Consider the following 14,256-nt stretch of genomic DNA (forward strand, 5'->3'; position numbering starts at 1 on the left):
GCCCCTCCCTAACTGTCAAGGTAAAGAAGAGTGACTCCATTTTGATTGGATCGTGGTAGGAGCAACACAAACAAATGCCAAGCACAGCCATCAGATAAGCTGCTTGGACAACTGCCAGACACCCCTCACAAGGCAGGAAAGCTCTTCCAACACATTGGAAATGACTTCTCATTGGTCCATGAGTGGTTTCTTAGGAACCTCTCAAACCCACCATCCTAAGGTTTGACTTAAGACCAGAGTTGAGCTAAGTAAGGACCATAAAAATTCTTCAAGACCTCCGAAGCAGCATTAACTTGCCATGTGGCAAAAGCTGAAACAAAGAAGCCACAAAGACAAATCTTTACAAACAAACTTTAACTCCTAAAATGGACACCAACTGCACACATTCACTCCATGTTCGTTGACAGAACTGTTAATGCAGTTGTTCAGTTAGCACAATAGTTCACACAAATTGAACTGTTAAGATGAGGGAGGGAGGGAGGGAGGGAGGGTGAGCCACACTGTACGGGCCCCTTTTGATGTCAGCAGCCAGTCATGACCCTGAAATAGGAAGGTGCCAAACTGAAATCTCCACCTCATCAGGAAGGTGTAAAACATCCTTACAACAGCCACATCTTTGTCCTGAGTCCCAGTCCAGAGGGTCATTAACACAATACACTTCTATAACACTTCTCCGTTCTGGTGTCACTCCACGAGAGAGAGGCAATAACAGAATAATAATCAACATTCTGGGTTTCCGCTGGCGAGCCAGGAGGCAATAACAAGAATATGCAACATCAAAGGCAATGACAGATACAATGTCCTTCGTCTACGCTCCCAAGAGAAAGGATACATGGTTTGCTCAGAACTGGTGAGCAAACTTTCTCTTCAAGTTTCGTGCATCTGCGTGTTCCAGATATAGAAACTTGCACCGACATAAGGGCTGAATATCTGCGTGTTCCAGATTGCAAAAACCCTCTCGGTGCTTCCAGGAGATTAGCATTCCTCAGCTCCTTCGTGTCCAAGGCTGTTGAAATGGAATCCAGCTCCTTCTCCACTGTAATGTGGCCCTGAGCCCCAGTGGAAGATGTTGCCATCCCCAAACTCATCGACTGATCAAAGAGAATGTAAATATCACTACTAAACCTCTTTCCAGAGACCTTGGCATTAGTGTATACTACTGTATCAGTTTATGATTATCTAATGTTCCTTAGATTGCATAACCTGTGTATCAAATTTCTAGCAAATTATCTTTATTTGTTTAAATAGAAATAAGGTTTTCACCTTATTAATTAATAGAGAAACAGCAACTTATCTGTCATAAGATAATAGTCATACTTGGCCATAGCTACATCCAATTCAACCACTTGCATCTTTCCATCCTATTCACTTTTATTTGCCTATTCATTTATTTTATCTTTTAGCATGTTGGTACTATTTAGTAGTTTTTGTTAGTTATTCCTGTTTATCTTTTTGTAAATAAAACAAATTTTATTACAACTGTGTGTTCCTTGTGTTGATGATGGAGAAGGGCTCTAAAGGGTTAGGGCGAATCTCACAAATCCTTCAGATTAATCAGATGACCAACTCCCTCCAATTTAAATGTTACTGATTTGTTGAATGGTCCATTTGGATTATTTTTATACTGTTAAGATGAAACTCCTTAGCTGGTGCCCCAAGGATGGAGGGAGGGGCCATCTGATATTAATAAACACACACACATACACACCTTAATTGTCATGTGATCAAAAATCACCACATACTTTGGTGTCTTGTGTGAGGCCCAGTTTATTTCAATTGGTGCCAGTGTGATTCTCACTACAAGATAATATTCTTAAAAAAAACATTTTTTTTTTTTTTTATCTGTTTCTGTTCTGCCTGGAGGGCTTGGAGGAGGTCTTGGGACTGGGTCTGGACTTGGAGGAGTTCCAGGTGGAGTGCCGCTAGCTGGATATGGGGGGTATGGAGGTACATATTTAAAAATCTTGTTTGTAGATTGTGCAATACCTATCACTAAATTGTTTTACAAAACATCACTTGATGTACCTGCTGTTTTGTTATGCTTCAATCTAAAGGTTATTGGGGTGCACAGAAACCACCTAAATATGGTAAAACCACTTTTTACACTTTAATTAAAATGTCATGCACAACCAGGACAAGATTAAACCTTATGTATCTGCATAAACAGGACAGCCAGGTGGTGGGGCTGGAAGCGTGCCAGTTGGATCAGTACCAGGAACAGGTGCAATTGGGGCCACAGGAACTGGTGGGTGATTACTGGTGAAATAGGGCTAAACTAAATACAAGTACATAGATAAAGATAAGAATTTGCTCACATGTTTGTGTCATGTAATGATCCATGTCTCCAATTCACATTTTAAATCCAGGGGTACCAGGTGTCACAGGAGGTGTGCTTGGAGGAACCGCAGTTCCAGGTAGTGCAGTTGCCACCGCAGATCGTGCAGCAAGTTCTAAACCTGGAATAGATGGTGGTAATGCAGTTTATTTGAAATGTTCTTGATAACTGTTAACATGCTTGAGTTTACTTTCCATAATGGTGTTGTAACTATCAGTCTTACCTGTCACCTGTTCAGATGCAGTGACTGGCAGCACTGATGGTGGAACTCGTGGTGCTGGAGAAGATCAAGGTTAGTTACTTTGGCTAATCTAATATATTTATTAGGGGTTGCGTTTTTTTTTTTTAATAGTCGACTATCCGAGCCCATTAGTCGTGACGAATTCGACTAGTTGTGATGCCATTTCACCCTAACCCCCATGACCTGAATTGGGTGTGTAAGATAAGTGAGATCTAAAACGTGTAGTGTTGGGGGTACTCCAGGACCAGGGTGGAAAACACTGAGCTAGACTGTGCCTAGGGCCCTATAGGTTACCATGGAAATGGTGTAGTAGTTTGACATCTGAGGGGAAATTAGCAGTGATGGTCAGACCATTCTTAATTTGTATGTGAATGGAACGGATGAACATCAACCATTACGTTATCTCATTGTAAGCACCTTTTAATTAGAATGTGTCACAATAGATACTGTAGGCCTATGTCGAGCTATAACAAAGCTAAAAGTTAACATACTGTAAGTGTCTGAACATATTTAGCTTATCCTGAACTACCTGTAGCTGTTGGCGGTTCCCCCTCTTTTAGCAGTAGCTTGTTCAGATGGTTATGGGTGGCCACGGGATCTAGCGTGCAAGCAATAGGGATGCATTCCCTCATATTATACTCCAAATTGAAGTGCTTTTCTAAATTGAACAGCAACCAGGTTGGACAAAGTTGACAATGGGGATGCATTCCATCATGTCATCAGACTCTAACTTTAAGTGCTTTTTAAACCGAATCGTGTTCTTGAAGGAGCAAACAGCATTCAGGTCAGATGTCCCATCCCTCAAAGTTGTTCTGATCATGTTGAAAATAACTAGACAGCACCAGCAGATGCCTTTTTAAATGATTATGCATAACACTAATATTTGTGTTATATTCGAAGGCCAATATTGCATATATTGCAGGTTACCATAGCATTTGTGTCATCTTTATCAAAGTAGGCTACTATGTGTAATGTGTTGAACATTATTAGTGTTTATACAATGCTATGCACAAGTGCAATGCAGATACAGAGAATGTGCAAGATTGTTGTTGATGGGTTGATATGTCGTGATGTTGAGTAGAGCGATACAGTAAATTAACACCAGTTCTGAAGTGCATTCTGTGTGTGTCTTTTATTGTGAGTCCAAAAGTATATCACAGCCTACATTTGAGCCAGTTTGCCTTTTCAGTGCAGAGCCATCAGGCTCTACACCCACTGTATTTTCAGAGTCATCGTACTTACCGACTTCAGGCTGACAGAGTCGACTACATTAGATGCAACCCCTAATATATATCTAATATACAGTATTATATACACTGGTGGCCAAAAGTTTGGAATAATATACAGATTTTGCTGTTTCGGAAGGAAATTGGTACTTTAGTTCACCAAAGTGGCATTCAACTGATCACAAAATATAGTCAGGACATTACTGATGTAAAAAACAGCACCATCACTATTTGAAAAAAGTCATTTTTGATCAAATCTAGACAGGCCCCATTTCCAGCAACCATCACTCCAATACCTTATCCTTGAGTAATCATGCTAAATTGCTAATTTGGTACTAGAAAATCACTTGCCATTATATCAAACACAGTTGAAAGCTATTTGGTTCATTCAATGAAGCTTAACGTTGTGTTTGTGTTGCCACAGTATGCAATAGACTGGCATGTCTTAAGGTCAATATTAGGTCAAAAATGGCAAAAAAGAAACAGCTTTCTCTAGAAACTCATCAGTCAATCATTGTTTTGAGGAATGGAGGCTATACAATGCTTGAAATTGCCAAAAAAACTGAAGATTTCATACAAAGGTGTACACTACAGTCTTCAAAGACAATAGACAACTGGCTCTAACAGGACAGAAAGAGATGTGGAAGGCCAGATGTACAACTAAACAAGAGGATAAGTACATCAGAGTCTCTAGTTTGAGAAATAGACGCCTCACATGTCCTCAGCTGACAGCTTCATTGAATTCTACCTGCTCAACACCAGTTTCATGTACAACAGTAAAGAGAAGACTCAGGGGTGCAGGCCTTATGGGAAGAATTGCAAAGAAAAAGCCACTTTTGAAACAGAAATAAAAAAGAAAAGTTTAGAGTGGGTAAAGAAACACAGACACTGGGCAACAGATAATTGGAAAAGAGTGTTATATATCTTAACCCCATTGAGCTTTTGTGGGATCAGCTAGACTGTAAGGTGTGTGAGAAGTGCCCGACAAGACAGCCACATCTATGGCAAGTGCTACAGGAAGTGTGGGGTGAAATGTCACCTGAGTATCTGGACAAACTGACAGCTAGAATGCCAAGGATCTGCAAAGCTGTCATTGCTGCACATGGAGGATTTTTTTGATGAGAACTCTTTGAAGTAATTTTTTTCAAATTGTAATAGTAATTTTTCACATTATTAATGTCTTGACAATACATTGTGATCAGTCGAATGCCACTTTGGTGAATAAAAGTATCAATTTCTTTCCATAATAGCAAAATCTGTACATTATTCCAAATTTTTGGCCACCACTGTATATACACATAATAATTAATATAAAAATAGCTGAGCTGTTAGTTTATTCCCCATTGTAATTTCAATATTTTGCTGAACACACAGGTGGAATAAAAGCTCCAAAGAGTGGTAAGAAAATTGTGTTATTTTCCTTTTTCTTCCGATGCAATCTCCACTAGTAATCATAAAAGTTATTTTATTTTACATGGGGCAGGTCGCATCATAGAAGCAGATAGCTTGTGATCACATAACCACCCGAATACTCACTTTATCTCAGTAACCCCCTGTTACAGGGTTCGTAGCTCTTCGACAAAGGAGGAAGTGGGAGATGGCGAAATCCAACCAAAAGACTTTTAATTCAACAAAACACAACATAAATGTGCTTTTCAGCATAACCAAAACATAAACGCGCACACACAAACAATTTGTAATTCTTGGGGCAACTCAGGGCCAGGCATGCACCCTCACGGCCCGGCCACACCCTCCTCCTTGTCAAATACCCCCAACGCCCAATCCAGGCCGGGGAACCAACCGGCCTGACCTGCTCCCTCCCTTCCTTCCTGGAGGGGAGGAGATGCCCCTTCGGCCGTTCCACCACCAGCTGGTCTTCCCCGACTCCTGGGAACCTGAGTATGATGAGGGGAGGGAGAGGTGTGAGAGAAAGAGAGCCCAAGAGAGAGAAGGAAAAAAAGAACGCTCAGGTTCACCGTCCCCGAACACGCTGTCACATGGTCCTCAACCAGCTGCACTGCCTCCAGGTGGATGGCAGCGTGCTCCTCAGCCTCCAGGCGGATGGCAGCGGGCTCCTCCGCCTCCTGGCGAAAGGCAGCGGGCTCCTCCACCTCCTGGAGGATGGCAGCGGGCTCCTCCACCTTCAGGCAGACGGCAGCGGGCTCCTCCGCCTTCAGACGGATGGCAGCGGGCTCCTCTGCCTCCAGGAGGACAGCAGTGGTGAGGACTCCATGACAGTTCATCCTTCCTCTTTCCCGGGTTTCAGCACCAGTGTAACAGTGTTCGTAGCTCTTCAACAAAGGAGGAAGTGGGAGATGGCGAAATCCAACCAAAAGACTTTTAATTCAACAAAACACAACATAAAAGTGCTTTCAGCATAACTGAAACTTAAATGCACACACAAAAACTGCTGTGTGCCTCTTTCTCTCTCTGACGTAGTCAAGTTTGTACAGTAATGTAAAGTACTGTAATCCATGAATAAATCCATTAAAATCTAACTAACTATATTGTTAGTACAAATTTCCAGGTTATAGAAATGTGCTGATAAAGTAGTCATAGCTTGTTGTCCACATTATCTAAGTAAATGTATAGTAAATAATATATAAAAAATAATAATAAATAATAAAAAAATAGTAAAATGGGACCAGGGCTTTAAGATTGAGTCTTTCACAAGAACAGTAATTCGACATTTGCCAGTGTGTAGTAATTGTTCAAGACCCTTCACATTTATGTTACTTTTCTAAATGTTCTTCAGATTTGCAAGTCATGTAAGGTTGTCTACTTTTGTTGTGTCCTTTAGCCAAAGTAAACTTCTGCATCTGAGATAAAACAATTGACATTTTGACATTTTAAGAAAAAATGTGCAGGTGTTTCCACCTTTTAGCCATTAGTTTTATTTTATGATCATTTTCACTTAACAGAATCTGGAGGGCCAATAGAGGGATCAGGTGGGTCCACTGGAGGTGGCCCGAGTGAAGGTATGACAAAGTCAAGTTTTTTAATGAACAATGGGGTATTTCACTTTTTAAGTTGTGGGAACTGAGTGGTATTTACTATTTTTGTATATTTTATGTTTCTTATTATTTGCCTTACTCTTTGTTATTGAAGGTGTTACTGTTGGGCCCATTGATGTTGACAGACTTCATGGAGTTACTGGGACCGGAATACCAATCTTAGCTGGAGCAAAACCAGGTACACTTAACAGTATGCTCTTCTGTGCGCTCATAGGCATTATGCTGATCCTTTGCATTAAGTAATTGACTTTTGGTCGCTGTATTTCTTTTCTTTTCTGTTCTGTCTACTCACTTTTATTTTGCATAGAATAAAACATTGCATCCTTTGTCATATATCAAATATGCAATACAGGTATTAAAATTTTACTAGCTTGATTATGGTTGTTCAGACACAATCACTGGCCAACTATTCACTGAGTAACTGGCTGGTCACACTGCTGAGGTATCATATATATTTTAGTTTGATTAGGCCATAGTTTCTCCTTTCTAGCATTGCTTATCTTGCACCATAACATCATGCTTTCATTGTCTTTACAACTGAACCTGTTAGGGAGGAGATTTAAAGGTGCTTGAAGGAGCTAAGGTGCCAGGTGCTGCTTCACATCCATCTTTCATACTCACACTTTCTGTTTTACACTGTCCACTGTCTATGAATGTACTTACACCACCTACAGTGAGAGTCTCTTGTATGCTCACAAATGTGTCTTTATGGGACAACTGGTTTAAAAAGCTAAAGTTATGTGTCTGGATCTGCTCCAGGTCTGTACTGATTTTTATTTGTGCTATACTACCCATTGATGAGTTGCTTGTTTACTTGTTTGTTTGTTTAGCACAATCAAATAGTTGAGCTTATATGAATATTTCTCATTAATAACATACATGTACTGCACGTTAGACCAGTCTAAAGAAGAAAAAAGACATGAAATATACAGAAAAACAACATAAACTAAACAAGAGAAATTCAATTATGTTAACAGAGTAGAGTAATTCATCAGGATCGCCCTCAGTCTTTGTTTAAAACTATTTATAGATGATGACATTTTTGTAATAAAAAAGTATAATAAAACATATAACATAAAAGTATGAATACTAGAGTAATGAAGGGCATCAGAATGTCTAGTGTTCTATCAATGGTTTTGGACGTTTTGCCATAAATGAGAAATGGGTCTGTAACACAAGCTGCAATACAAAATTAAAGGGATAGCAACCCTCTACGGACACGCTGGAGAAAGAATCGCCATTGGCTAGTACATTTTTGTTTTTACTCACCAGACTTTTGACAACATGTTAGTGTAATGCAACTACAAACTAAAAAAGATAACAAGAAAACCGAGAAGGGGACATCATATATATATATATATATATATATATATATATTAGTTTTCATATATATGATTTCACGTAATATAGTATGCAAGATTGTTCATTTTATTTCGCTTTTGATCCTTTTAATCAGCTTAGCTTGTGTACACATGTACAAATTTCACATTCTATCAATTTATATGTCATGAAATTGCATTTTAAATTATGATAAAAGCTGTTGTCACTGTTTGTAATTTCATACAATATTTTAACAAAATATTCACAATGTTGGAACCTATTGAACATAGAATTAATAATTATAATATAAAAATAATAATTGAAGTGCTACTGTATCAAAAATACTATGCAAAAAAAAAAAAAAAAAAAATATATATATATATATATATATATATATATATATATATATATATATAATTATTTTTATTTTTTTTACCAAACCCTTGCATAGCATTTTACACATTTATTACACTTACTACATTTTGTAAGATATTTGTTTGTATGCACTTGTGCAATTTACGTTCAGTTAACATTGATATGTATAACAAGCGCAAAATTGGTACAGTCTCTTTAAGAGAAGTGTTTACGGTTCAGTTCAGCGCAGCACACATTAACGAGAGAAGTTGCATGGTGGTTTTTCTCTCATCCGTGCAATGTATGATTATAAATAATGTTTCTTTTTATCTTTTTGATCACCAAAATGACTGAAAATAACAAAGGATTTAAAAAGAGACATGAAATGAAAATGGGGTGCCTGGGTCTCATCTTTGGATACAAAATATGCAGAACGAAGCAAAAGGAAACGTTTACTTGTATAATTTTTTGTATAATTTATTTTACACATTCTCAAATTCAAATCTACAAGCTCTCGACTTGCAACACTTTTACCATCTAACAGACATCCATCTGGCGCATTAATGCTCTGAAGCCATACTGTAAAACTGAGAATGTTGTGAAAATGGTCCAGGAAAAACTTTAACTGCTGCAGCACCCCCAGCACCCTTACTTTCCGCAGCTATGTTAGTCGCATAGCACGAAATTTGGTAGCATATGCGAGTGATTTAGTCGCTATGTAGAGGGCTGGATAGTTCACGCAAAAATTTAAATTCTCTCATCATTTACTTACCCTCATGTCATTCCAGATATGTATGGCTTTTTTTTATCTGCTGAACACAAATTAAGATTTTTAGAAGATTATTTCAGCTCTGTAGGTCCATACTGGATATACCAGTCCCCAAATTATTGAAGCAGCTGAATACTTGAGTTTTAAAGCTGCTATTTTGGAAGTTAAATCCATAAAGAAGTGAATATTAAGATTGGAACTTTTAAAGCCATAGATGTTGGACAAAATAAAAATGTTTTCCCCCAGCTGGATAACAGTGATTAACCATCTACCCTCATTAGAATAATGTGACTCAAGTACAGTAATGCTAACGTGGTGGTTAAATAAAATCATAATCCCCGCAGAATAATTAGTACCATGACAATAAAGAACTTTGCCTCCCCATTGATTCGACCAGAAAGTTTCATCTTTAGAGCTTGAGTGCGTTTCTTGCAAAAAATAGACATCTTTACGTTTCAACTTACAAAATCAAAATAAAGCTTTGCGTTTAGTTATCTCTCGAATTCCCCTAACATTAAGTGAAAAACATGTCAGCTTCATTGACATGGAAAGAACAGACAATAACAAGAACGTATGAACGTATTTAGCCTACCTTTTCTAAGCAAACTAAAACTTCGATCTATATGGTTTAATAAAATAAAAAAAAAGAGCTAAGTTCAACACTTGTCCCTTCATCCTCAGCAAATCCAAACCTAAAGTTTAGCATTTAAAGTTAAGTAGAACCCTTAAAAATAAATGTCTCTTGTGAGGATGGTAAACCCCACACAATGAGGCTCTATGTCATTTAAGAGTTACTTAAATGCTGTCCACTGTGATCTTTTTCCCATCGATGATGGTAGTTGAACCCTGAAACCCTGCACATTTGCCTTCAAGTCTGGCTTGACTTACAAGTGGCCATAACTTGTTTTGAGCGTCCCTTGCCCGCTGTGTCAAGTCCTCAGTTATCCTAATGTTCTTTTGCTTGAGAATTTCCGAGTGCTTTGCATCTGTCCAGATGCGGTCACGGTGCATGCAGGAGATGAACTGTACAATAACTCGACGAGGTTGAGCGAACCCTTTCTTTCCAAGCCTATGGGTGACGTCAGTCGAGGTTTGGAGAACATTAGCGAGGCCAGGTGAAACACGAGCCAATATTTCCACAACGGCCATTTTTACATTTTCACCCTCCACTTCTGGGATACCAGCAATCCGTAGATTCCAACGTCTCTTGTATGTCTCTAGTTCATCCAATTTTTCCCGGAGTCATTAAGGATAAAATTTGATCCTTCATCTTGTTAGAATTGGTGATGGCACAGTCAGCCTTGTCAGAAACCAAATCAATTTTAACTCCGAGTTCATCAATATGGCCAGAGTTACAGGACACGGATTTTTCGATCGAGTACATCGTTGTCGTGTAAACGTACCCTTAGTATGCCCAAACTGTCATAGAGCATCAATGACTGACAGGCGAAAACACCCCTGTTTCACCATCTCTGAAATGCGGATACAACAGTCGCATTTCACCCTCTAGTGACAATCATATTTAATGTTTGATTTGCTTGTTATGGATAATATTTGTTATGAGGGAGAAGATATATCCGAATCATTGTGTCAGAGCATTCACCTGCCCCGGTGTTCAGCCTATCAGTGCAGCACAATGATCACCAAAGGAAGCGGGAATACTGTCCACAAGTTGTAATGTAAGGAGGATCAGCTGTAATATCGGCTTGTTTAGGGTGACAACACGTCCTAGCCCTGAATGGGACTTTAAAAACGTCAGACCGGGATTTCTAAATCGCCCTAAATGCAAAGGATTTGCTTGTTTTCACACTGAAGTGCTCTCTGTAGTCAGTTTAATTCATTGTCCTCCTGGTTAATTTTAACCAGCTTTGCTTTGCGTGCTTTCCACAAACTCAGTGCCCGCTGCACGTGTGATAGAGGGATTGAAGTGACTGCGAGTACAAAGCACTTTTTGATGAAAACATAAAACAGTAAAATACAAAAGTAACTCTGAACAAACACTTCGATGTTCACAATAAATAAGTCTGAAAATGTCTGTTTGTATCTTACCTCAGTTTCAGTGAACTTGTTTACATTCAGCTGATCTGTTCGCTGTTGAAGTTTGTTAGAGGTGGATACTGTTTGATACAGATATACATAACTTACTCGCTGAAATGAGATGATTTCCTATTAAGTCAATAGGGACACTGGATTGTTTGGGCATAGCAATATGGCGGCGCAGTGGCTTCACTGATATGACGTCATGAGCAATCCAGTTCTGTATACATATATACAGTGGCGGGCTGTGCATTAAAAGTATAGGCCTTCAGTCTGATTCATGCCATTAAGAAAACACAGTTTCACAATGAATAAGACACCCTATGCCTTTGGGCATCATACATTATGTCGCAGCTAACTAATAATACCAACTGACATTTTAAAAACACGTCCACGTTGGATGAGGGATATTCCTACTTGATATCTCCGACCATAAATGCATTCAATTCCCCTATATTCGGAACTGCAACGCTCCTGTTAGCTTAGCAGGGGTTTGACTCTCATTAGAGATGTCTCCTAGCAACCCAACTGATAAACAATGCTGCAACGCTAGCATTTGTGCTTCAGGTGTACGATTATCAAAAGAGATTATAAAGTTTTATACACCTGTTTCTGCAGGCGTTTGTTAAACAAGATTTAATATCATGTAATGTGGAAACGAACTCATATATTGATATTACTTAATAAAGTAAATGTTTATCACTTACTTTGTATATCTCCCTGAGTGTCGACAGGTTTGTGTGACATCATGCATCTCGGTGAAATCGGAGTTGGGAATTTCTGCACGAGCCTACAAGTTGTAATTCTTACTTCAAGATGCATTCTATTGCACTTCTCCTAGTAGGAAGTTGTAAAATCTGACTTTCAGAGTTGAATGGAACGCAGCACTATTTTTCAAAACTTAATCCGACACTGAATGCTCAAGCAGCCTAATTTAAATTTAGAAAACTCCTGATGTTGCTATAACAATGCAAAAAGCACTTACCAATTTACTTGAAGTGAAAATCAGTCCTCCTTTCCTGTTTAATAAATTAAGCAATCACACGGTCATGCAGAACATCTCAGGTTTTTAAATCCATAAGGATCTCTTTCTCAACGGCGATAGCGGCAGTAATGATAGTCGACTCCTCAGCAAGATCCCGTGCTCTTCGCTTTCAAATTACGTCACTCAAGACCAGCTAGAAGGCCTCGACCGGGACATATCCTAAAGATCACACCCGCCAAGCACAAATAAATCAATCTGATTGGCTGATGAATCTGATAATCTGACTTTAGTCGCTCATTCATTTGAGGGATTCTGGTGAAATTCTGAAGGCCTGAGGGGGTGGAGCTCAGACTCACCTGCTGCTTCAGGCATGTGATTTGTGAAACAGTTAACACGCTTCGCTTGTAAGCATCAAGGAATAAATTCTGACTGGATAAACTATTAGTTTTTCTCTATTTGTTTGTAGATTAATTAAGAGTGGAAAGCGATTAAAAATGCATAGGCAAAAAAGGTGACTGAGAATGAAAGGATGAAAAATATTTATTTATTTGGCATGTTAGGCCAGCAGAGAAGGCTTTGCTGGCTCTGAGAATTTGCCACTGCATATATATATATATATATATATATATATATATATATATATATATATATATATATATATATACACTATATTGCCAAAAGTATTCGCTCATCTGCCTTTAGACGCATATGAACTTAAGTGACATCCCATTCTTAATCCATAGGGTTTAATATGACATCGGCCCACCCTTTGCAGCTATAACAGCTTCAGCTCTTCTGGGAAGGCTTTCCACAAGGTTTAGGAGTGTGTTTATGGGAATTTTTGACCATTCTTCCAGAAGCGCATTTGTGAGGTCAGACACTGATGTTGGACGAGAAGGCCTGGCTCGCAGTCTTCGCTCTAATTCATCCCAAAGGTGCTCTATCGGGTTGAGGTCAGGACTCTGTGCAGGCCAGTCAAGTTCTTCCACATCAAACTCGCTCATCCATGTCTTTATGGACCTTGCTTTGTGCACTGGTGCACAGTCATGTTGGAACAGGAAGGGGCCATCCCCAAACTGTTCCCACAAAGTTGGGAGCATGGAATTGTCCAAAATCTCTTGGTATGCTGAAGCATTCAGAGTTCCTTTTACTGGAACTAAGGGGCCAAGCCCAGCTCCTGAAAAACAACCCCACACCATAATCCCCCCTCCACCAAACTTCACAGTTGGCACAATGCAGTCAGACAAGTACCGTTCTCCTGGCAACCACCAAACCCAGACTCGTCCATCAGATTGCCAGATGGAGAAGCGTGATTCATCACTCCAGAGAACACGTCTCCACTGCTCTAGAGTCCAGTGGCGGCGTGCTTTACACCACTGCATCCGACGCTTTGCATTGCACTTGGTGATGTATGGCTTGGATGCAGCTGCTCGGCCATGGAAACCCATTCCATGAAGCTCTCTACGCACTGTTCTTGAGCTAATCTGAAGGCCACATGAACTTTGGAGGTCTGTAGCGATTGACTCTGCAGAAAGTAGGCAACCTCTGCGCACTATGCGCCTCAGCATCCGCTGACCCCACTCTGTCATTTTACGTGGCCTACCACTTCGTGGCTGAGTTGCTGTCATTCCCAATCACTGACAGTTGACTGTGGAATATTTAGTAGCGAGGAAACTTCACGACTGGACTTGTTGAACAGGTGGCATCCTATCACAGTACCACGCTGGAATTCACTGAGCTCCTGAGAGCGGCCCATTCTTTCACAAATGTTTGTAGAAGCAGTCTGCATGCCTAGGTGCTTCATTTTATACACCTGTGGCCATGGAAGTGATTGGAACACCTGAATTCAATTATTTGGATGGGTGAGCGAATACTTTTGGCAATATAGTGTATATATGTGTGTGTGTGTGTGTGTGATTAAAATCTTTTTAAATTGACTCTTTGGACAGACTGTCCTGATGTTGCAGATCCCTCT

The 14,256-nt window shown here is 39.6% G+C and overlaps 1 protein-coding gene across 1 annotated transcript in view; it reads left to right on the forward strand.

The window, feature by feature from the left end:
• LOC127430515 (uncharacterized PE-PGRS family protein PE_PGRS54-like) overlaps positions 1 to 14,256 on the forward strand; it is a 36,747-nt gene that overhangs the window by 13,319 nt on the left and 9,172 nt on the right. Inside the window, exons 35-42 of the mRNA XM_051680345.1 lie at positions 1,864 to 1,947; positions 2,055 to 2,087; positions 2,168 to 2,245; positions 2,367 to 2,471; positions 2,574 to 2,627; positions 5,177 to 5,200; positions 6,724 to 6,780; positions 6,911 to 6,994. Coding sequence (XP_051536305.1) covers positions 1,864 to 1,947; positions 2,055 to 2,087; positions 2,168 to 2,245; positions 2,367 to 2,471; positions 2,574 to 2,627; positions 5,177 to 5,200; positions 6,724 to 6,780; positions 6,911 to 6,994 — 519 coding nt within the window. The remainder of the gene's footprint in view (positions 1 to 1,863; positions 1,948 to 2,054; positions 2,088 to 2,167; positions 2,246 to 2,366; positions 2,472 to 2,573; positions 2,628 to 5,176; positions 5,201 to 6,723; positions 6,781 to 6,910; positions 6,995 to 14,256) is intronic.

The sequence above is a fragment of the Myxocyprinus asiaticus genome, chromosome 40, assembly GCF_019703515.2.
Source record: "Myxocyprinus asiaticus isolate MX2 ecotype Aquarium Trade chromosome 40, UBuf_Myxa_2, whole genome shotgun sequence".
Taxonomy (NCBI): Eukaryota; Metazoa; Chordata; class Actinopteri; order Cypriniformes; family Catostomidae; genus Myxocyprinus; species Myxocyprinus asiaticus.